The sequence below is a fragment of the Anabrus simplex genome, chromosome 13 (genome assembly GCF_040414725.1).
Source record: "Anabrus simplex isolate iqAnaSimp1 chromosome 13, ASM4041472v1, whole genome shotgun sequence".
In the NCBI taxonomy this organism is placed as follows: Eukaryota; Metazoa; Arthropoda; class Insecta; order Orthoptera; family Tettigoniidae; genus Anabrus; species Anabrus simplex.
Window position 1 is genome coordinate 12,746,199 of NC_090277.1, and position 24,091 is coordinate 12,770,289.

Sequence of the window (24,091 nt, forward strand, 5' to 3'; positions counted from 1 at the left end):
TAATCGTTCACACGAGAGTTGAGCGTGTTAATCTCATCATTGCTCATGGCAACCTTTAAAGTAATTATTTATTTTCCCGCTGCTTAGCTTCCACTTACTTGTGATTTAATCTATCTGACCTCCCTTGGTCAAAATATTATTGTTGTTTTTTAACAATTTGTTTTACATCACACCAACACAGACAGGTCTTATGGTGACGATGGGATGGGAAAGGTCTAGGACTGTGAAGGAAGCGGCCATGGCCTTAAGGTACAGCCCCAGCATTTGCCTGGTGTGAAAATGGGAAACCACAGAAAACTATCTTCAGGGCTGCCAACAGTGGGGTTCAAGTTACAAAGAATATTTAGTATTGTCCTATTCAATACATAAACATCTCTATCATTTGATGGAGTAATAATAGTCAAACATGTTTCAACTCATTTGAGCAATCTTCAACGAAAAAGATTCAAGTTATTTACATAATTGATGCTAAAAAATGTGTTAAAACATAATGAAGGAAGGAATGAAAAACAAAAGAGACATAAAGGAATAAAAAGCACTTCAATATATACACATTTCCATCATTAGATGGAGTAACAATCAACTCGTTTGAGACATCTTCAGTGACAAATGTTGAAGTTTTTTTTACATAACTGATGCTAAAAAAAATGAGTTAAAACCTAAAGAAGAAACGGATGAAAACAAATGTCTTGTAATGACAGTGGAGTTCAAACCCACTATCTCCCGGATGCAAGCTCACAGCTGCGCGTCTCTAACCGCACGACCAACTCACCCAGTAAAAATACTGTTCTCTTCCAACCAAGACGAAATTAGGATTGCGAGGCCTAGGGAGTCTTTCATATCCACGTCCTTCATAATCCTTATCTTTCTTTGGCCAATACTTCCATTTTTTGAAGTGTCGGACCCAGGCCCCTTTGATTTTTCCCCTCTGATTAGTGTAAATAGAGAACGGTTAAATATAGTGCGTTCCAACCTTAAATTGCAGTACAACGTAGATGGAGCACGCGTGATTTTTTCCCTCTGATTAGTGTAAATAGAGAACGGTTAAATATAGCGCGTTCCAACCTTAAATTGCAGTACAACGTAGATGGAGCACGCTGTTGTCAAATCAACTCGTGAAGATCACGCTCGAGTGTGACTCAAACAGGGTGTCACAGTTCCACATTTTTCATTTGTAATTTTGGAATTTTAAGTTCATTTATTCATAATTGATTTTTGTAGGATGGTAAAATAAATACAACATACCTTAATCATTGTCGTTGCTCTCACACATTGGACGTACACCTTCTATCATTTCTGCAAGGCCTGATGTTCCAGCTTTAGATGAACCGTATTTGGGAGATGAACTTGAGGATGATCCAGACGATGAAGAAAGTCTTATTAAAAACTGTTCATCGTCGACATCGTCCTGTAATTTGTCTGCTTTCCACAAATCTCTTTCATTTCTCTTTACTCCATTCACGTAATTTGCCCAATTGTCAACCGTAATGTTCTTATACGCAGCAGTTATTAAATTTTCCAAATCATTTTTCTTGAATGATACGTTATGATACCGGATGTAGTTTTTCACCTGGGACCACACAATCTCAATAGGGTTTAACTCACAGTGATAAGGCGGGAGACGAAGAATCTGCCGACCTGCCGCTTTTGCCATTCCATCTATTCTCTGCCTATCATACAGGGCCCTATGCTGAGAAGCGATGTGCAACAATTCTCGCTTGAGCATCGCGTCCTCAAAAGGCATTAGTTTTTTACGGAACCACTTTACGATGTCATCTTTTCGCCAAGAAGCCACCGGCAAAGGTTCCAACTTACGGGAATGATAAGCGGCATTATTCAGCACGATCATGGCACATTCAGGAGTGTTCAGCAACAGTTGTTCCGAAAACCACTTCTCATAAATTTCACCAGTCATTTCCTCGTGGGCGTCCTCCATGTTTTTATGGCATAAAAATGTTAGTTCAGCATTTGGAACAAAACCATTTTCATTACCCGCGTGGACTAAAGCGAATCGCTTTTCGGTGGTCTAAGTCCCGAACTCACCCCTTCAATTATTCAATTATCTCGCAAGAATTACAAAAAGGAAATTAATACCATTTACAATATTGCAGAACACAATGGTTTCAGTAGAACCTTCATCAGCAGAATCATCAATACACATAAAAGCAGACCCAAGACTACCCTAGAAAAGGATTCCGCTCCTAAAGAAAAGTTTTCCACATTCACTTTCAATAATAGTAGCATTTACCAAATTTCTAATATTTTTAAGAAACACAACATCAAAATAGCTTATTAAACCTCCCACACCAACTCCAAACTCATTTTCAATCCACACACTGTCAACAATAACAACATTAACAACAAATATTTGAACTCTGGAGTTTACAAATTAAAATACCAATCGTGTAATTCCAGCTATATTGGTCAAACAGGCCGTAATTTTGTCATAAGATACGCCGAACTTCGCAACGCTCTCAAATATAATCGTTTTTCAGCTATGAGTGAATATCATAAAACATCCAGCCAAGAATACACTTCAATAAAGACCTCAAGATCTTGCATTATGAGCAAAAAGGCACCTTGCTCAACGTTCTCGAGAGCATCCACATCGATTTAGATCAATTTATGAACCCCTCTCACAATTTGATTTGATTTGATTTATTTATTTATCATCAACAGAGTTATTGATTCTCCAATTACAGATGATATCATACATTCAAATAATAACAATATTAACAGAACTTACTACTACCACTAATTATAACTAAGCAATATATAATATATACATATTTACAAAACACATAAGGAAGGGAAAAAAGACATGAAAACAGAAAAGTGTTTATGCATTTGAAATGACCGAAGGAAGGAAGTATAACTTTCAGTTACTAAATGGGCAGAACAAGATACAAGGAACACTGTCTATGAAGCGTCCATAAGATGTCTGCGAATTTCACTACCTGACGAGTGAAATATATCCACTATCCCGCTAATTTCATTCAGGGATCTTAGAGCCTGCATAAACCAAGAGCTCCTGTGTGATTCCGTTCTGCACCTGGGTAAGTGAAAGGTGACAGCCTGTCGCGTATTGCGGAAAGGAACATGAATTGGTAGCAACTGGAGTAAACTGGGACAGTCAAGAAAATTACTGATACATTTGTGTATGAAACGTGCGTTGACATACCTGCGCCTAGTCCTAAGCGACTCAATACACATGTTTGTACAAAACAAATCATAATCTGTCCATGACAGCTTGATACCCAAACACTTTTTACTGATCCATTTTCAGAATCTGATCTGTACTTGCTCTAAGGCATTAACTGAGTATTGCTGTGAGGGGATCCACACTTCAGAGCAGTACTCTAGACTAGATCGTATAAGTGAAAAATACAGGGTTTTCAATGGGGCAATATATTTAAAACTCTTGCAATTTCTTTTGAGGAAGCCTAACATTTTAAATGCCTTGTTAACGATATTTAACACATGCTCATTGAAAGATAGACCATTTTGATTACTAAAGATAATACCAAGATCGTTAATTTTATTAACACGCTTTACTTCTTGATCGCCTACATGATAATTGAATACATTAACTTGCATTTTTCTCGTGAAGGATACTGCAATGCACTTGGAAATATTTAGGGTTAAATGCCACTTTTGCACCAATCACTAATATTATTTATATCAGACTGAAACAATTCACAGTCACTTATCTTTTCAATTATCCTGTAGATTTTAAGGTCATCAGCATAGAGCAGGTAGTTGCTCGAATGGATTTGTGATGGCAGATCATTAATAAATAGAAGGAAACATAAAGGTCCCAGTAGTGAACCTTGTGGGACGCCAGACATAGGCTGATAAGGGCGAGAAATGATACCCTCGTATTTTACTGAATACCTTCTTTCGTAAAGATAGCATTTAAACCATTCAAGCAAGCTTCCATGAATGCCATATGCTGACAACTTAGTCAGAAGAGCATTATGCTGCACTGAGTCGAAAGCCTTGGAAAAGTCCGTATACACGGCATCAACCTACTTGCAATTGTCCAGAGCGCTAGATATGAAGTGGGGGTACACAGCAAGATTGGTGGCAGTTGAGCGTTTTTGGACAAAACCATGCTGGTTAATATTAATTAAACCACTGACCGAACTGTACACGGCTTTGTATACGACTCTTTCCGCTACTTTGGAAATGAGTGAAAGAAGAACTACTGGTCTGTAATTGACAAATAAAGATCAGTCACCTTTCTTAAAAACTGGAATAACATATCCTTTCTTCCATTCGGACGGGAAATTGCCTGTACGAAGAGACCAGTTGATTATAGTGGCTAGTGGGGTTGCCAGCTCCTCAGCACACTCACGTTACACAATTCCTGGAATTTGATCTGGACCACAAGACTTCTTCGTATCCATCGACTTCAAGATGTTGCAGACTTCCGATGCCGAAGTTACTACTGATGATAAATTAATTTCCCCGAATTGTTTGGTGTGAGAATTACAGGGAACACTGAGTGGATGGAATGTTTTGAAAGTGTCAGCAAAGTTATCCAGAATTTCGTTCAATGAGCTAATTTCCTTGTCTTCATTAATTATCATAGATGGTAGCCGCCTAGATTTTGATTTGCAATTAATAAATTTCCAAAATCTTTGTGGATGTCTGATAATATCTTCCTCAACAGACCTGACATAATCCCTGTACTTTCTCCGCTGTATTTGTTTGTATTCCTTTCTTAGCGCTGCGAATTCGATGTAATCTGAAGGAAGTGAAGACCTTGCAGCTTGTTCCCTTGCTCTTTCCTTTGCCCGCATTTTGTCTGTAAGTTCGGCATCATACCAAGAGGGAAGATGCCTAGTCTTCATTATGCGGGAAGGTACGGCGTCCTTAAGAGCGCTGTGCAGTAAGTCATAAAACAAGTCGACTGCGGCATCAAGAGATGGACAGGATTCGAGCAAGTTCCATGGACAACGGGATATGATATTTCGTAGATGGGGAAAGTCTGCTTTTGTCCAAATGAATAATGATTTTGTAGTCTGTGGTAAACGAGGAACACGGGAAATATGAAGTCTAAGCTCAAGCGCAGAATGATCTGATTGTACTAACTGTTCTGTTGCTTTACACAGGGTATTATTGGTGACTTTTTCAGACACAAAAGCAAGGTCCAGGAAGTTATTTCCTTGTGTTGGAAAACCGCAAACTTGGCGAAGGTTAAATTCATTGGTGATCTCTAAAAGAAAGCAGGCTTCCTCGTTAACATGGGCAAGAATAGGATTAATAGATCCCAAATCGTCTGAGGCCCAGGCTAATTGGCTTATATTGAAATCTCCGCACACAATAATAATGTCATTTTGTTTTGCTACACGAATGATTCGAGCCAGGGTTTCTCGGAAGTCTGTGATCTGTACTTTCACCTCGTCCGGGGGCAGGTAACAGCAGACTATGTATAGCGCTCGGCCAGGGGATGGGGTGGCTTTCACAACAACACATTCCCAGTTTCCCATTAAGTCAGGTCATTGCACTGGACCGTACGCAGAGTTCACTGCTATTAAAACCCCACCTCCCTTGTTCTTACTAGTAATGATATTTTGCCTATTTTGGCGGAAAATAACATAATTGTCATGCAGTATTTCACTATTGTCAATTGAAGAGTCGAGCAGTCGTAATGCATGTCACTCCGAGCGATGTTAAAGTCCACGAGTGACCTCTTAAGACTACAGACATTCTGATAGTAGATGCTAAGGCTGGTATTTACCTCCGGTCCTGGGTTCAGCTGGACATCGCCGGCAACTGCTAGTAGTAGAACACTCAGCATCAGGATTGATGTGTCACTGGCCGAAGGCTTGTGCTTAACACGCTGACTGGACGCCATTCGCTGCTGCTTGCCGTTAATACACAACACGTGGGCGCTTATTTGAAGCTTATTATTGGAGAGTATATCTTCCCAACAAGTCACACCGCACTTAACATCAAAGTATACGCTAGTCGGTTCAATTTCATTCACACGTAACCGCGATAAAAGTACTTGGACCACAAGAAACACGATTATTATCAGGAACACACTTACAACACGCCTGCAACCGTCCGCCATGACTGCCACCTTTAAATGAAGTCGGTGAGAAAAAGAACGTCACATGGCCCAATACTTGGAAGGAAGATGATGATGATGATTATGTAAATTATTTCAACCCCACTCATTTTTCACTGAAGATGCCTCAAACGAGCCGAAACATGTTTGAATTTGGTTACTCCGTCTAATGACGGAATATATGTGTTGGATTAGGAGGATACTCTCATTTTTCACCTTTGTAAAGTCACCCCTTCAATGGCGGCCTGCCGTGCACTTTGTACTGTCGTATCCTTCCAGTCCTCTGTCACTGTCTGCCCGATATTTACCCACAATTAATCTGTGTAAATTATAGCTTTATTTGGTGCCCTCAAACATTTTATCTCCCTGAGATATCTGTGCCTCCGATTAATAATTTCATCGGTTTCAATGAAAGCTGCTTTATTACCCCATCGTAAATAACGGAAGCCCATATCATGTAAAAAGCGATACAACGTAGTTTTGGAAATTCGTGACAAAGAATCTTCTCCATTTACCAGACTCAAAATCACGCTCAATGTCGGTGGTATGTTAGCAAATAAAAGAGAGTGAACTACCCAACGCACTCCACTTTGCACAATTTCATCGTATTTAATTTTCCCTGCAATCTTCTGCCGTCCTTTTCTTTTTTCTTTTTTTTTTTTTACTCACATTCATAGTCTTTAAAAAATAATCCAGGATACTAATTATAATATTGCGTTCTTTTCCCCTGAGATTACCTATGGAACATTTCTTTTTAATTTGACGATCCATTGTACATCATTCTTGCACTTTTTCTTTCAACTAAGAACCCCCCCCACACAAGCACGAAATCACAACTACACAGACTACACGAACACAACAAACACAATCCACTTGTCCTCAAGAACTATACATTTATCACTGATCTTTATTTAATCAATCTTATAATACTGATTAAATGAATACCACTGCACATGACTATCTGTCTATTTAAATGCTCACTGTTTGGGAGATCCCTACTAGCCAGCCAGCCAGCCAGCCAGCCAGCCAGCCGAGTCACTCGTGAAAAGTAAACAAACGAGACGTTCTCCCTGTCATAAATTAAGAGATAAGCGAGATAAGGACTTGAGGTATGATTTAAAAGTAACTTCCATATTCGAAGACCGTTTGCTTCGCTTTAACCACGCCATCAACAAATTTATTTAAAAACCACCTAATCGATACTTTATTACCATTTTTATTTATTTAATTTTTTATCACTTATTATCATTTATCATAAAGTATTGATTAGGTGGTTTTTAATTAATTTGTTGATTGTACTCATCGATATGGTCATGAAGTGGATGGCTTGCAATTAACCATGCCATGCCGAGTCAATAGCAAAGACGGTGGCCAGTGAGTGACTTTTCTCTGTACACATTTCTGCCTTTGTTCTTTGAACTACGGAACATTTCTTTTTAGTTTGACGATCCGTTGTACATCCTTCTGCACTTTTTCTAACTAAGATCCCCACGCACGAGCACGAACCACACAAACGAAACACACTTGCCCTCAAGAATTGTACATATGTCACTGATATGTATTTAATCACTATTATACAAACTATTGACAAACTGAGCACTGCACTGCATGCGACTGTCTGGAAATGTTAAAAGCGCATGTTTGGGAGATCACTACCAGTACTTAAGCGAGCCAGACAGCCAGCCGAGTCATGCACGAAACCAAAATTCAAGGAGACATTCTTCCCGTCACAAATTAAAAACTAAGCAAGAACTTCGGGATTGTTTTAAAGATAACTTCCATATCTGAAGTCCATTTGCCTCGCTTTCCCCCCCCCCCAAATGCACATTCAATAGGAAAGACGCTGGCCAGCAACTGACTTTTTCGTGCCTGCACATAAAAATCTCTGAACATGACTGAAAATAAATGCATACACTGGTTTTTGTTATGATTTAAATTTAAAAATAAACTTATCTACATTGAGCTGAAATGTTTCTTTACCAGCAGGGAAAATATTAGAAACATAATGAATATAAAATAGAAGTTATGACATGATAAGTTCTATGCAATGAAGATTTTGAATTTGGCGCAACTTTCCATTATATTACCATTTTCACACTAAATTATTCTTTTACATTCTTTTTTGTTAACGGCATCAAACGCACCTTGAAATTCTGTACATAACACGATATTCACCCAATTTAACCGATAACATTCTGATTTACGGATATTTGGCAAACCTGCTGCATTACAGTAGTACAGCCCTAGCTGCAAAACATGGGAGAAGGAAAGAGACGGAATTATCCCATTACTGCTGTACTGCATTTCGAGGTTGGAACGCTCTATAGTTGTACTTCCTTTTAAAACAATAACCACCACCACCTGCTACAAAGTGATGATTACAAAGCATGTTGTTTCGCGCACTTTATGGACATGCCATGATGAAAGTATGTGTTCCCTCATAAATACAGTATACCTGTACTGTACGGAGTAGCCCGGTACATCCCTCCAGGCTGACGTCCTGAGTTAGTGCACGTTACAGCTGTTTCTCGTGAATGCAAATCTGTTAGTCAACTCGTAACATGCTTTAGGGCATAAATATAAGCATATTTCCATCGATCTTATATCACAGAAATCCTTATTTATAAATAACCACGGAAACTTTCAATGTGTCTCTGATTATTAACCAACATAGCCCATTCTGAGCAACAGGAATTGCTTAAAATAATCAATGTCTAAATTACAAGAAATTGAGTAGCCATACCTGTCCAGCATTGGAAAATGGATTTAAATTGACTGTATCGACGCAAAGCTTCACTTGTTCTGAATTATTGCAGGATAGATTTTCTATGAGGGACTTGACAGAATGATGACTTTGTAACTCTGCGAACACACTCTCCTTATCATCCTCGATGTCATCCAGACCTTCACAGTCGTCAACCATATTTGCACTCACTTCCATCTCTACCTCATCTTCTTCTTCTTCTTCTTCTTCCTGGTTATTCTCTTCAACTTCCATCTCCTGCATCTCTGTCTCTTCCTGGTTATTCTCTTCAACTTCCATCTCCTGCATCTCTGTCTGCACGTCTTCAGGATCAAGTTCAGGTCCAGGTTCAGGCTCAGGCTCCGCAGGTGGCATCTCGATAGTCTGCCTACGAACAAAGTTGTGTCTGGGAGCACAGGAAGTGCTCAAATTGCTCATGGTAATCACTGGCCTCTTAACAACGGTCGACAGCGAGGGTTTCAATATGTCCTCAATGTCTAAGCTGGAAAGAAAGATAGAATTAAAACACTACCAAGACATTGCCAAACAGCATGCTGAAACAGAACATTACGACAAGAAAACAAAAAGAAGTCACTGAGATACCAAGCTCTTGTGCTAATAAATTGTGGAAAAGGGACTCAGAATATCAGATAAAAAATTAATAATAATCATCATCATCATCATCTACAGAGACTGTAGTTCACAGATGATATCATAAATAACAGGGTGACCTTTTGTGGCAGATCACTTCTGTGAATTTTTCGCTTTTGCAAATTCAACATTAACCTTGGAGAGTGTTAATGGAGAAAAAGAGGTGGATTATCAGCTTTTTAAGTGGCAAAGTTAGGGCTCATGGCCCTCTCTTACATTCAACCACGTAAATTACAGGATAATACATATATAAAAGACGTGTGCTATTCTATTATAAAATTGAAGATTACTAAGCTAAATAACAGATTTGGAGAATAATGAAGAAAGCTCAACAAATAAAGGGAAATCCAGAACATAAAAATAAAAAAGAAAGAGAAAAAAGTAATAACGAAAAACAAGTAAGATATAAACTGAAAAATATAAGTCAGTACATAAATAGAATACAATACATAATAAAGTAACAGAAATACAAGTAGGCTATGGCAATAAACAGTGATCTATGTACGAATTAAAGGCTAAATATTATGTACGTTTACATTATAATAATAATAATAATAATAATAATCATAATAATAATAATTGTACTGGTAGGTACACCTCTACGCCGCATATTTAAATCTTGCGCCAATAAAACCTCCTCTACTGGAGGAACAGTGAACTTGGAACTAGACCTCCTTAAACTTTTACTCAGAAGATGTCACTACCTTAATTTTGAGATTGTTAAGTCTCCAGAACTGTGTGAATTTCAACATGTTTTGGTTACCATTTATCAAGAAGTTTGGACTTTCTACAACAGATGTCACTACAGAAACTATGATTATGCACCCTGGTGCAAAGTGAAAGAACTTTTTTGAAGAAATTTTGTATTCATAAGTTTTTTCTTTACTAAATTTCGTTCATTCATTTGTGGGTTGGCAATATTCATCTTTTCTTTCCGCCAGTTTAGAATCCAGCCAATCGCTTATTTTTGTAATTAATTTTGTCAATTCTGGATTTCTTCTTCAACTTTGAGTGTAAATTTTGTATGGTCCAATAAAATTGAGAGGGTGTGGCTTGATTATTCATGAAAGATCTCGAACCTTCCCCGAGGGTTTATAAACTGCGGATTTTCACATCTCTTGGCCATTTGATCAACATCTAACTAAGTATGTGTATGTGAAGCAGGAGGTGCCTCTTTCAGCAGGCTGCAGTTCTTCAGCAAGGTAATGGCCGTTTAACATCTTTATTTCCTGCTAGCTTCGCAGTTTAACCCGAGGGATAGGTCCGAAACTTTAACATGTAACCAACTTCTCTAAAATGTAAATTCTGCCGGCTAATGTAAAAATTTCATAAAATCTGTAACTGTAATTCGGGGATAGAGAGTAATTTATCTTCTCGAGCTCCCCTTCATATTAGTTTGAGGTGACTACATTTTGTAACTGGTTTTCTTCCTTTCCATAATGTATTAAATTATTCTTAAATTATTCGAGTCACTCCTATAGTTTGGGAATAGCCCCTGTTTCATTGGCCTAGTGCCTTTTAGTTTTTAAGAATGCATATTTAGGAGTGCAAGTACACACCTCCTTTCAATTTGGTGTTTCGGGCCATTTACTTAACCTGTTCTTTTGTGCTAAGGCCCAGTAGGTTGGGTACAAGATACTCCTGTTTCTTTTTTTGTTTTTTTGTAAGTTGTGCCTTGATGGCAAATAATTGTAAGTTTCTGGTATTGCCTTAAATAGGCTTGAAAAACTGAGAGCTTGTCAGCTCTTTTCTAGTGTGGTAACTGTGCCTCTGGGAGGCCTGACATTTGAAGTTGGGAGCAAGTGCTTTTCAACAATTTGTGCTCGCCTGTAAAAGTTGAGCTAGGAGCTCAAAATTATAATACTAGGGCTTGTAGCCCAAGAGTGTTAAAATTCTGAAATCTTGGATCTTTCTAAGTCTTGTTTCCAAATTGTTATTTCACCAAGTGAAAAGTTGTTATAATTTTGTTGTTTCTTCTGAAAATATAACCTTTTTAAATTAACTTTGACTTCGTAGTTAGACCCATTCATCCCGGCACCTTCTTTCACCTCTGCTGGTCCAGCAAACCACGGTAATAATAATAATGATAATAATAATAATGTATGTATGTTGGGTATTCAGCCCGAAGGCTGGTTTGATCCTCTGCAGTTCCGCCAACAGCTGTCATAAATAGCCTAGGCGTCACTGAAGAGGCGTACTAGGGAAATGAGGAGTGAGGTAGTTTCCCGTTGCTTTCCTCACCGAGCCAGCCGTTGCTATTGCATATCAGTCTGCCAAGCCCACTGAAATACATGCACCAACCGACCCTATGAGCGATATTTGCACACCATTCAATACAGGGACTGGCTGCATAAGGAATGGTATTACTAGCATCACTCATACCTCAGTCACTTTCATATTGTCAAAGCCAAGGATGAGACTGAGACAGGTCAATGAAAGTAACAAATTTGATATAGCCCATACCAGAAGACACAGTGCACATAATAATAATAATAATAATAATAATAATAATAATAATTGCATTGGGTGGTAATTAAAGCTTGAGAAAGGAGACAGTTGAACTGACCTGGTCCCTAGGTGGCCGAAACGAAGAAAGAAGAAATAATAATAATAAAATAATAATAACCTACTATTAATTATTTATAAGAAACAACAGTGTTCTTCAGCTGTACAGTAAAATGGCAATGTTACTAGCCTACCTACCACAATCATACCACCTATCATACATCACCAATCACACAAAACAATCAACAGTATTCAACAGGTAATCTCCAAAGTCGTGATCCAGCCACAACAAAGGATCTATTACACACTGAAGAGTAGTTGACGGGAATAGCAAGTAAAGTGCCAGATCTTGTGTTACAATTATGGAATGAGGGCAAGAAATGGAATTTTGAAGAAATATATTTAGGGAGATTTTCATTCAGGGTTCGATATATCAATGTAAGTATACGACACTTCTATTGCTTATCGGGTCTCAGCCAAGAAAGAGTTGTATAGCTAGGGGTGAGCATCATTAACTCAAGTTAAAAGCTTTTCAAAGACGAGAGTTCAATGCTCGAAGTTCCATAGTTTGTTCATGGCTCGCATAAATGCATGGTACATAGTGGCTCACTTCGCTCTTCACTTACATACTCCAAGAGAACAGATTGCCCAGACAATTCAAACTGTCAAAAGTTATAGCCATTCTCAAACCTGGCAAACCTGAGGACAGCCTCAAATCGACCAACAGCACTGCTCAGTTGCATATTCAAGCTTCTTGAATGAATCCTCCTAACCAGAATAGGTTCATCCATTGAAGCTGTTACTCCTGAACAAGCTGGATTCAGACATGGACGCAGCTGCACCGATCAAGTTCTTGCCCTAACTACACATATTGAAGCTGGTTTTCAAGGACAACTAAAATGAACTTGACAGGTGCATATGACACTGTTTGGCGACAGGGACTGATCAACAAACTATTGCAAGTTGTACCAAGTCGAGAAATCATGGATCTAATATCTAGCATGCTTAGTGAAAGACAATTTGAAGTGTTTCTAGGCAACACTAAAACCCACAAACGAAAACTAAATAACGGTCTACCACAGGGATCTGTCTTAGCACCATTGCTATTCAATTTGTACATTCATGACCTACCAAACACAACGTCAACTAAGTTCATATATGCTGATGACATCGCATTGGTAGCACAGAGTAATAATTTTGAAGACGGTGAACAAATTCTGACGGAGGACCTTAAGAAGATGTCAACTTTCTTTAAGACCTGAAGATTGATCCCCAGCACAACAAAAACTGAAGTCTCTTGTTTCCATCTAGCGAATCGTGCTGCAAACTACAAACCAAGAGTTCTGCTCAACGGACAAAAGCTGAGGTACAACCCTTTCCCAAAATATCTTGGAGTCACTTTAGATAGGACCCTCAGCTACAAAGAGCACATCACTAAGCTTTCTCATAAATTCGCCGCAAGAAACAACATACTGCATAAGCTCTGTGGTACTTCCTGGGGAGCCTCTGCTGATTGTCTACGTTTAAACCTTTCCCGCCCACATTTTCAGTCCGCTTATCACCAGATTTCAACCTATTATTTAGGAAAAAGTGAAGCAGAGCACAGTCTTTCAGAAAAAGTTCAATATAATAAAAACTGTTGATCACAATGTATTCAAATTTTCAATAATATTAGAAAACAAACCATCACATCCATTTCCGTATTCACTGAGTCATAAAGTTGTTGGTTCAAACCTCCACCCCCCACCCCCCCATTGTAGTACTCGACACAAAGGTAGGCTCTATTTGTCACATTCTCATGTTGTATGAATCCCTCTAAACCAATAACCGCGTGATTCTGGAAGTGGAACGTATACTGTATATCAGCTTCTATTTCCCCTGAGCAAGTGTCTTCACATTCTGTATCCATGTTTCTGGAATATGCCTGTTTGAATGCTGCATTGATATATATGCAAGTGGCTATCTCACTGAATAGTTTGTCTCCTCCTAACATACGTCAAAAATAATATATTTCTCGTAATACTCTTTCGAAATAATGGACAGGTTCAACATCATCTATCTAATCATTCAGAGTAACGAAACAAAATATTTGTGTTAACTGAAAAGGCCGCGCCTTTGCAATCAGGACCGACTTCTCGGTATCCGTTTTCACTTATATCACTGTTATCACTAAAATTATCTTCGTTGATACGTTATTACCTCATTAAAACTTCACCTCCACCCCTACTCAACGATTCTGTGTCACTTTCATCGCCTATATTCAGCTCAGTTTCAATATCCGCAGTATTCAATCCCGCCATGTTTATGAACGAAACAGCTGTCCCGCGCTCGCGGAAATTCACGACCATTTCCTAGGCGACGTCAAGACAGATTATCGCTCTTCTTTCATTTCCTAAGCCTTGTAGATCGTACTGCATGTTCATAAACATCTCATAAACACTTCAAAGCCGAAGAAAACAAAAAACTATCGCATAGCTCGCGTAAGTGTGCAGATAATGCAACCGGGCGCTTTCGGGTGCTAAGAACCGGAAGACAAAGTGAAGAGTCGGGCGCTTTCGGGCGCTAAGGGCGGGAAAGGGTTAACTGGCATTAGCCTTGTCTACTCGGCTGCTGAGTACTGTGCTCCTGTCTGGTCGGCAAGTGTACATGTGAAGAAGGTAGACACAAAATTGAACGATACAATGCGTTGCATTACTGGTACAATCACATCAACTCCATGTCACTGGTTACCTGTGCTGAGTCACATCCCTCCACCTCACTTAAGACGGAGGCAAGCTCTACTAAGGGAAGCTAAGAAAATCTTTGCATCACCCTCTTTGCCACTGCGCTAGGAATTGTGCCATCCATCACAGCAGCGACTTCAATCAAGAAAACCAGCAAGTGTCACTGCAGGGCAACTCACTGCGGGTGGATATGACTTAACTGAAAGCTGGAAGCTTGGGAACAGGTGCCCACCATCTTGATCCCACAAAGAAGCCAAACGGTTTTGACCTACCGAGGAACCTCTGGTGCTGTATCAACAGGTTAAGGACTGGACATGGTTGTTGCAATTATTTCAGGTGCAACAGGGTTGGATCAGTTTACCAATGTGTGACTGTAATCTGGAAGAACAGACAATTGAGCACCTGGTCCAACGCTGCCCTCTTCATTCGTACCCTAGCACTCCTGATGATTTGCTCGCTCTCACACCTGGTTTATCTGAATGGCTGAGAAGGATCGATTTCATAAAGTTTGATTCGGCCTTGTGTATATATATTGTATAAAATCATCATACGATTAAATAAATAAATAAACGAGGTCAAGAGTCAAGGAGTGGTAGTTTCAAAGTTTGGAGAAGTTTTCTTTACATCTTTTGGCAAGATGGCCTTATGTCGTTTCAGAGGATGTAGCATCGCGTACATGTATTTCTTGGACATGCAGACCGGTCAATAGTTTCAGTCAGGGTCATACCAGGGTTCTTCACTTCCTTGCTGAAAGGGAAATATGGTTGCATTTAATGTCATCGGAAGAATAGTATAATTATTATACATGACATTTAATAATTTCTGAGGACCGATTACAATTGTTTGAGATTTCTTTAGGGTTGAAGAGGAGAGAGTTTACACTGACATACACACCGAGTTGTTGAAGGTCGCAGTTATTCTCTCTTATTGCATTCGGTATATCTTTTATACAGGGAGCATGTTTTAAGGCTTCTTCGCGGAGAATGCCGATAGCAGTGCAGAGAAGCGGTGACAGCGAGCACAGTGCCTGCAATGGCGAGCGGACTGTCATCTCAAAGGAGCGGCATGATTACGCCTACAGAAACTAAACAGAACTGAACTCGCTATAAACACGGTCAAGACAAACAAATCAAATGGTGAATGAAACTGAACTCACCAGTATTTACAGAAGATACCGAAAGTGATCTCCCTGAGTTGTGATGCAAGTTTTGCTACTTGTAATGAGATTTAGAAACACACTCTGAAGTTCATGACCACTGATGGAACGCACAGTGTTCCTGATTTTGATTTTTAATTCTTCTACAGTTTGAGGATTATCCCTGTAAACTGTTCCTTTGAGATCTACCTACAGATAAAAGTTGCAGTAAGCCTTTAATGATGATCTCATCATCAAACACTTCCATTTCAGTGGATGATGTTTTTTTATAATGATATTTTACAATTTTCACTATTTATGCTTGTGGTGTAACTTAGTATTAATAGACCTTAGCATACATGGAATTCTGTTTTGAGATGTCAAGTTCGCAGATGAAGATAGTGGGCCAGCTCTCGAAACATGTACAAGTAATAATTATATAAACTTACAAATTTTACAATAAATATTAACAGGGCAGACCCAACAACTAACTGTGGTATTTAGCATTGTGCGAGCAGCGGTGGCTGATTGAACATCACCCGGGAACTAAATCTGGTCACGTTGCACCTGGTGGGCCATCAAGGACCATTGGGAAACGTCTGCCTGCAGCAGGATTACGATCATGTATGCCTCTGGCCAGGCTACTACAGATACCACAATATCGCCAAGCACAGCTACTCTGGTGTCGTGAAAAAGCTGACTGGAGAGGGGATCTGTTGACTTCAGTGTCTGCATGCAAGTGATGGACATACACGTGTACAGCATAGACCTGGAGAGCGGTCTACGACACCCAGGTCCCACCCCATCAGTTACACCTCACGGTCACAGTTGGTGTTTCTGCAGGGTGACGTAACCAGTGCCCGTTACGTTGCACAAGTTGCTGTCACCGTGATACTGCCATTTCTTTGACAGGAAGGTGATGTATCACAGAAGAGAAAAGAAAATATCCACCTAATCAATACAAATTTATTATAAGCTACTATATCACAGTACCGTTTTCGACTCCTTATGAGTCATCTTCAGCTGTGCATTATCTTTTACATTAGTCTAAGTTAAGATTCTGCCTTGCTGAGTAAAACAGTTGGAACAAACAGTAATATTAGGCATATTTTAAAATACAAACTCTGGCTCTATATATACATCCAGTGTCGTGTGTGCCTATGGGTCTAAAATCGTGTTGATCAACTTATTTCAAATGATATAGATATATAAACATATTAAAATATTCACAAACATAGTAAAATTGCATATTAAAATACACATTTCATGCCAAAGTCCAATGTGGTAAATGGAGGTATGTTCTTGAAGTGATTTGACATCTTCGTCTATTTGTTTACTTAATCATCCAGCATGCTTGTGTTGTGTGGAGTGCTCCCATATTATTCTATTCCATACTAGGCTCATCCACTTTGTGCTAAAGAGTAACAGAAGAACTATATATATTACTGAATCAATACACCAATCCCAATTACAATATCAATGAAATAACTGAAAAAACCAACACCATATTCAATAAAGTCATACCCGATTTAAAAAATCAATATCTCAAAACTATCAACAAACAGTATCCAACACGCGCCACAGCGCAGATGGCCGACACATCCAACTCCACCCCTATACATACGACAGCAACTCCCCCGGCTCGCCCCTCCACTTCTCTCACAGCAGCGGATACAACGTTGAACGCAACTCATCCACCCCAGCCGCAGTAAGTAACGAATATGTAAAACACACACAAGCAGACACTTCCCGAACACAGTTTCTAACTTTCCTTTTCGTTTCTTACAGATATTTATCGGCAATTACAGACAAAGAGGAAATGCCACCTAACAACTGACTTCTGCACTCTAAAGCACTGCATTCAACATTCTTATAACAACCTCAGCTGCACATACTCTTTAGCACACACGTATTTATTATTGACAATTGAAAATTGTATTTACACAAGTGGATGAGCCTAGTATAGAACAGAATAATATGGGAGCACTCCACACAACACAAGCATGCTGGATGATTAAGTAAACAAATAGACGCAAGATGTCAAATCACTTCAAGAACATACCTCCATTTACCACATTGGACTTTAGCATGAAATGTGTATTTTATTTATTTAATATGTTTATATCTATATCATTTGAAATAAGTTGATCAACACGATTTTAGACCCATAGACACACTCGACACTGGATGTATATATAGCCAGCCTTTGTATTTTAAAATATGCCTAATATTACTGTTTGTTGCAACCGTTTTACTCAGCAAGGCAGAATCTTAACTTAGACTAATGTAAAAGATAATGCACAGCTGAAAATGACTCATAAGGAGTCGAAACCGGTACTGTGATATAGTAGCTTATATTAAATTTGTATTGATTAGGTGGATATTTTATTTTCTCTTCTGTGATACATGATAACTATCAATACGGGAAAAATGAAACTAATAAATCAAGGAAGGTGATGTGCTTTTTCAGCAGGACAACGCACATCCACATACAGCTGCTGGGATGCAGCATGCTTACGTGGTGTAAAACAAGTGCCCGGGCTTGCTAGATCACCGAGTCTCTCGCCAACTGAACACGGATGGGACATGATGAATCGGGCTTTCTCCAGGGCCTGCAAGAACCATTGCCGAATTGCATCAAAAGATGCAAGATGCTTGGGACAATCTATCGCAGGATGCCGTTCGGTACCTTTATGACTGTTAATCATCATCATCATCATCATCATCATCATGTCCGGCCCCATGGCTAAATGGTTAGCGTGCAGGCCTTTGGTCAGAGGGGTCCCGGGTTCGATTCCGGGCAGGGTCGGGAATTTTAACCATCATTGGTTAATTTTGCTGGCACGCTGGCGAGCCGAACTTGTCCTCAGACACTCCCGGCACTAAAAGCCATACGCCATTTCATTTCATCATCCTCATCATGTCCGACTCGTTGGCTGAATGGTCAGCGTACTGGCCTTCAGTTCAAGAGTCCCAGGTTCGTTTCCCAGCCGGGTCGGGGATTTTAACCTTAATTGGTTCATTCCAATGGCCCGGGGGCTGGGTGTTTGTGCTGTCCCCAACATTCCTGCAACTTACACCGCACACTTAACACTATCCTCCACCACAATAACACGCAGTTACCTACACATGGCAGATGCCGCCCACCCTCATCGGAGGGCCTGCCTTACAAGGGCTGCACTCAGCTAGAAATAGCCACATGAAATTATTATTATCCCCATCACCATCATCAATGTCCCACTCCAGTCGCCCGGGTGTGGTTTGATGATTGTTAATAATAATGTTATTTGCTTTACATCCCACTAACTACTTTTACGGGTTTTGGAGACATCGAGATGCCAGAATTTAGTTCTTTTATGTGCCAGTAACCGACATCTTCAAATACCAAACCTGCCTTCAAGGTCGAATATACTGAGTAAAAACTGTATACATTCAAATTAGTTGGTGTTAAAACACTAAATGGTTTAGAGGATGGCACATTTTAGTACATAAAATTATAAACAAATGCAAGCACAATGATTTTTTGGTATAATTTACTTTTATTAATGCAGAGGTGCCAACTTTGAAGTGGATTATCAGTAATTGCCCTTCGCCCCCGATAAAAATTTCTAGTCAAGTCCAAAGCATACGCCTTCCTTCTTGATAATGACACACCCCTTTTGCCCTTCCCTCTAGCAATCTATCGAAAAGTATATCATAATACACAATAACATTTGCACGCAACCTGTTGGTTCTGTGATAAAACATTCCTTGTAGCTTTTTCTCACGCAACAGCTGCTCTTCAGTGAAGTTTTTCTTGAAGCATCCTTCCAACTGTGATGACATTTTCGTTTTCTGAACCATAAGCGATACCAGTGCAGTGCAGATCTTTCTGTCAACTGTCAGGTACACTTAACACAGCAAATACAACATTACTGAAGGATTTGTAGTGGAGAAGAGCAGCTCCTGAGCTCCTTCATTCACAATTAATTTTACAACGCTTATGGGTAACAAAAGGAAATCACGATCGAATAAGTATCATTGCTAACTCAAAAGCATTGAAATAAAGTCCATTTAGGAGAAAGGCTCGAAAGGACTCAACATTTTTCCTTTTCCTTTGTTTCCGTCGAAAATTATTTTTTCGTGATAATGTCAGCTTTTCCGTAATAATTTCCCCTTTGACCGTAACTCTGTAATCGTGAGGTGAAATCCGTAATAATTATGGACAATCCGTAATAGTTGGCACCTCTGTTAATGTGATATAAGTGTTTTAACACCAAGTAATTTGAATGTATACAGTTTTAGCTCAGACAGTATATTCAACCTTGAAGGCCAGTGTTATTGAACTGACACACAAGGTGTTAAAAATAAAAGGAATAATTTAAGCAATACCAAGTAAACAAGAAACAACATCGAATACAGTATCCCAAGATGAAAAACTTTGAACACGCACAAACCTTGTTTCCTTTTTTTCAGGTTGTTGTTTAGTTGACATTTGACTCACAAGTCTGTGAACGTGTAGAAATATGAGACAATAACTTTGTTTTTTATCTACATATATATTTGAATATAAGGTCTATAGGAGTTAGTTGTACAAAAATGTTGATGTATATTTTATATTAATTGCCAGTTTTTCATGACTTTCTTGCAGCTGATGATGGCGCTAAAGAAACGCCGAAACTAGTACTGCTAAATAAAGTTAATATGTTGTAATACAGTCAGGTAACATTGTTTTGTGTTGAATAGGTTGAACCTCTAAAAACGTTATAAGTATTCGTGATCTTGGTTCAATACAGATAAAATAAAAGATGAAATTTCTTATGCTAAACTGTATACTGGTGCGACTGTTCGGGCATCCTTTACTGCGACTTGTGCTCAACTCCACCAAAATAAGACTGACAAGAACTAATTGTGCATGAAAGGTAACCATTCACAAAATGAGAAAAAGACAGCCCTGCTGTAAGGGAAATTCCAGGAATCATTACCCACCTCTACATTGCAGGTAGACGAAGCCACGGCCAGATTTAGAGCTGGTGTTGCGAGCTGCCAACTTGTCAAACAACCTACCATAGGATGACCAGCACAGCTTATGTAACTCTTTCCTGACCTTAGCGCCTGTCAGTTCACTTTGCCTACCGATCCTTAGCGCTGGAAAGCGCCCACCTGTGATCGATACTATAGTTCTGTTTTTTTTTTTTTTTTTTTTTTTTTTTTTTTTTTTTTTTTTTTTTTTTTTTCCAGCAGTGAAGTGTTTATAAGGCATTTATGAACACGCAGTACTGTCTACAAGGCTTAGGAAATAAAAGAACAGCAATAATCTGTCTCGATATTGCCTAGGCAATGACCTTGAACTTCCATGAACGCGGGTCAGCTAATTCATTCGTAAACCTGGCAGGATTGAATACTGTAGATATTGAAACAGAGCTGAACATAGGCGAAGAAAGTGACAGAATCGTTGAGTAGGGCTGGAGGTGAATTTCTGGTGAGTGAAGAACACATCAACGAAGATGATTTTAGTGACAACAGTGATATAAGTGAAAACGGATATCAAGAAATCGGACCTGATGGCAATGCTGTGGCAATTCAGGTAACACAAACATTTAATTTTTGTTTCTGCAAATGATTACATGGATGGTGTTGGACCTGCCCATAATTTGAAAAGCGTATTATAAGAAACATTTTTTTACATATGTTACGAGGCAAACTATTCAGTGACATACCCAACTGCATATCACTGTAGCATTCAAACAGACACGTTCTGGTAAAATAGATACAAAATGGGTTGACACTTGCTCAGAGGAGTTCTTATAAAAATGGGCATATACAATCACCAGAAAACAGGATTTTACAACAACTAGTGATGACTTTACAAAGGAAATTTAATATGTCCTCCTATTCAATATATACACATCTCCATCATTAGATGGAGTAATAAAGACCATATTATTAGATCAAGTAATAATAGTCAGGGACATATTAAATTTCCTTAGTGCCGGGCTGAGTGGCTCAGACTGTTAAGGCGCTGGCCTTCTAGCCCCAACTTGGCAGGTTCGATCCTGGCTCAGTCTGGTGGTATTTGAAGGTGCTCAAATACAACAGCCTTGTGTCGGTAGATTTACTGGCACGTAAAAGAACTCCTGTGGGACTAAATTCTGGCACCTCGGCGCCTCCGAAGACTGTAAAAGCAGTTAGTGGGACGTAAAACAAATAACATTATCATTATTAAATTTCCTTTGTAAAGTGCAAACCGTCAATATGGAATGATTCTGATATCTTGTAACTAGTGATGAGAAATCTGGAAGGGCACTGGATCAAAGAAATTCAAGAGGATCTCAAAACAGTTGAACACGAAATTACAGATGCAGAGAACAAGAATAAAGTTACCATCCTACCTAAGAATCACAAATTTTCAACAGAAATGATCCACAGAAGGCCTGTAGAGATTTCAGACGAATTAAGAACACTGCGGTCAGAAAGTAGTACTGGGCAGATAAGAAGAATCAAACAGTACAAACTTCAAAAGTGTACACGGAAGACTCAAGAGGTTCAATATGGCCAATAAAGTTGTTAATAATAATAATAATAATAATAATAATAATAATAATAATAATAATAATAATAATAATAATAATAATAATAATAACAACAACAATAATAATCATAGCTAGTGGCTTTACGTCGCACCAACACAGACAGGTCTTATGGCAATAATAATAATAATAATAATAATAATAATAATAATAATAATAATAATAATAATAATAATATACATGGGCATCATTCCACTTCCAGAATCATGTGATTATTGGTTCAGAGGGATTCAGACAACACGGAAATGTGACAAATGCAGCCTACCTCTGTGTTGAGTAAGATGTTTCCTCCCAGAGAGGAGGGTGGAGGTTTGAACCAAACAACCTTATGACTCTATGGATAGAGATAAGGATGTGATGGTATGTTTTCTAATATTATTGAAAATTTGAATACATTGTGATGATTAGTGTTTTTTTTTTTTTAACTTCTTCGGAAACAATGTGCTCTGTTCAATTTTTCCTAAATAATAGGGTGAGACCTAAGGATAAGAGAGTTGAGAATGTGGGGGGAAAGGGTTAACAGTTCATTATCTAAAATATATGTCAAATTTTCCAGTAGTGTCCTGCAGATGCTGGTGTCTATACTCAAGACGAGAAATACTTTTGAAATGTGCCCTAACAGGAAGAAAACACCAAAATATGCAGTGTTAAGATAAAACTGCTCCAAATATGCAAATGCATAATTAATCCAAAGCCTGATTGCGAGATTTTTACTGGGTCTACCCATTCCTTGTTCGTTGTCCGTAGTCCGTACTGACTGTTTCTTTCTTCCACCAAATAGTTACCATTTGTCTGGACAGGCACAAATCTTTTACCTTCTGTGCCTGTATTTTGCACTGCTGTAGGGCATTTATCATGGTCAGCTGAATATTTCTTTGTCTCTGGCATGCTGGTAGCTGTTTGAATAACCAATCCATAAAAAAACCCAATGTAAACCAACTGTATGGGTTGACAAGCAGTGTCAAAATACTTTTTGACCGACCACACTACGATTTTCCCTTCTGCACTCACCACAGTTGTGCCTAGCTCCGATCTGAGTGTTCACACATCTGCATCTGAACACGGCGTGTGCACGGGCTAAGAGATCCAAACAGCTGAGGCACTCAGTGCTCGCTGTAGTGGTCGAAATGAGTTTGTCAAAAATGCTTATTGTCGCTACTGTACCTATCACATCACTTGTGAATAAAATGACCTTATTATGAATGAATTCATTCCGGGCAAATATTTCTGGTTCCCTATGGGATCGTTATTTATAAGTTTCATGTCCGTATTGACTGTTCACACACATAAGGATAAGAAAGAAATTCCACCTTATCAACACTGTTTATTGTAATTATAGACTTACATCAGTACCGGTTTCGACCCTATTTGGTCATCAGCTGACAAATCATAATATTACATCTATTACGCATTGGTTGTATTACTTATCTAAAAAGATGTCGTCAGCCATTCGCACATCCGGATGTCTAATGGGGATATGAGTTGGTTGTTATCGTCATTTCATTTGTAAGTCCGTGAAAGAAAAATTGTTTTCGAGATTTCTAAATGGTTGTGAAAACTTAACCTAAGCTTAAAACTAATTGTACATACACATTAAACACATTAAAAACACTAAAAACATGTATATAAAACACTTGGTGAATTTAAAAGTTCATGTCTTGCGTATTCCTTCTTCAGATTTCCTAG

General features: G+C 38.8%; 1 protein-coding gene across 1 annotated transcript in view; it reads right to left on the bottom strand.

Moving 5' to 3' along the window:
* Positions 1 to 24,091, bottom strand: part of LOC137502861 (uncharacterized) — a 435,934-nt gene that overhangs the window by 404,149 nt on the left and 7,694 nt on the right. Inside the window, exon 2 of the mRNA XM_068230018.1 lies at positions 8,823 to 9,324. Coding sequence (XP_068086119.1) covers positions 8,823 to 9,324 — 502 coding nt within the window. The remainder of the gene's footprint in view (positions 1 to 8,822; positions 9,325 to 24,091) is intronic.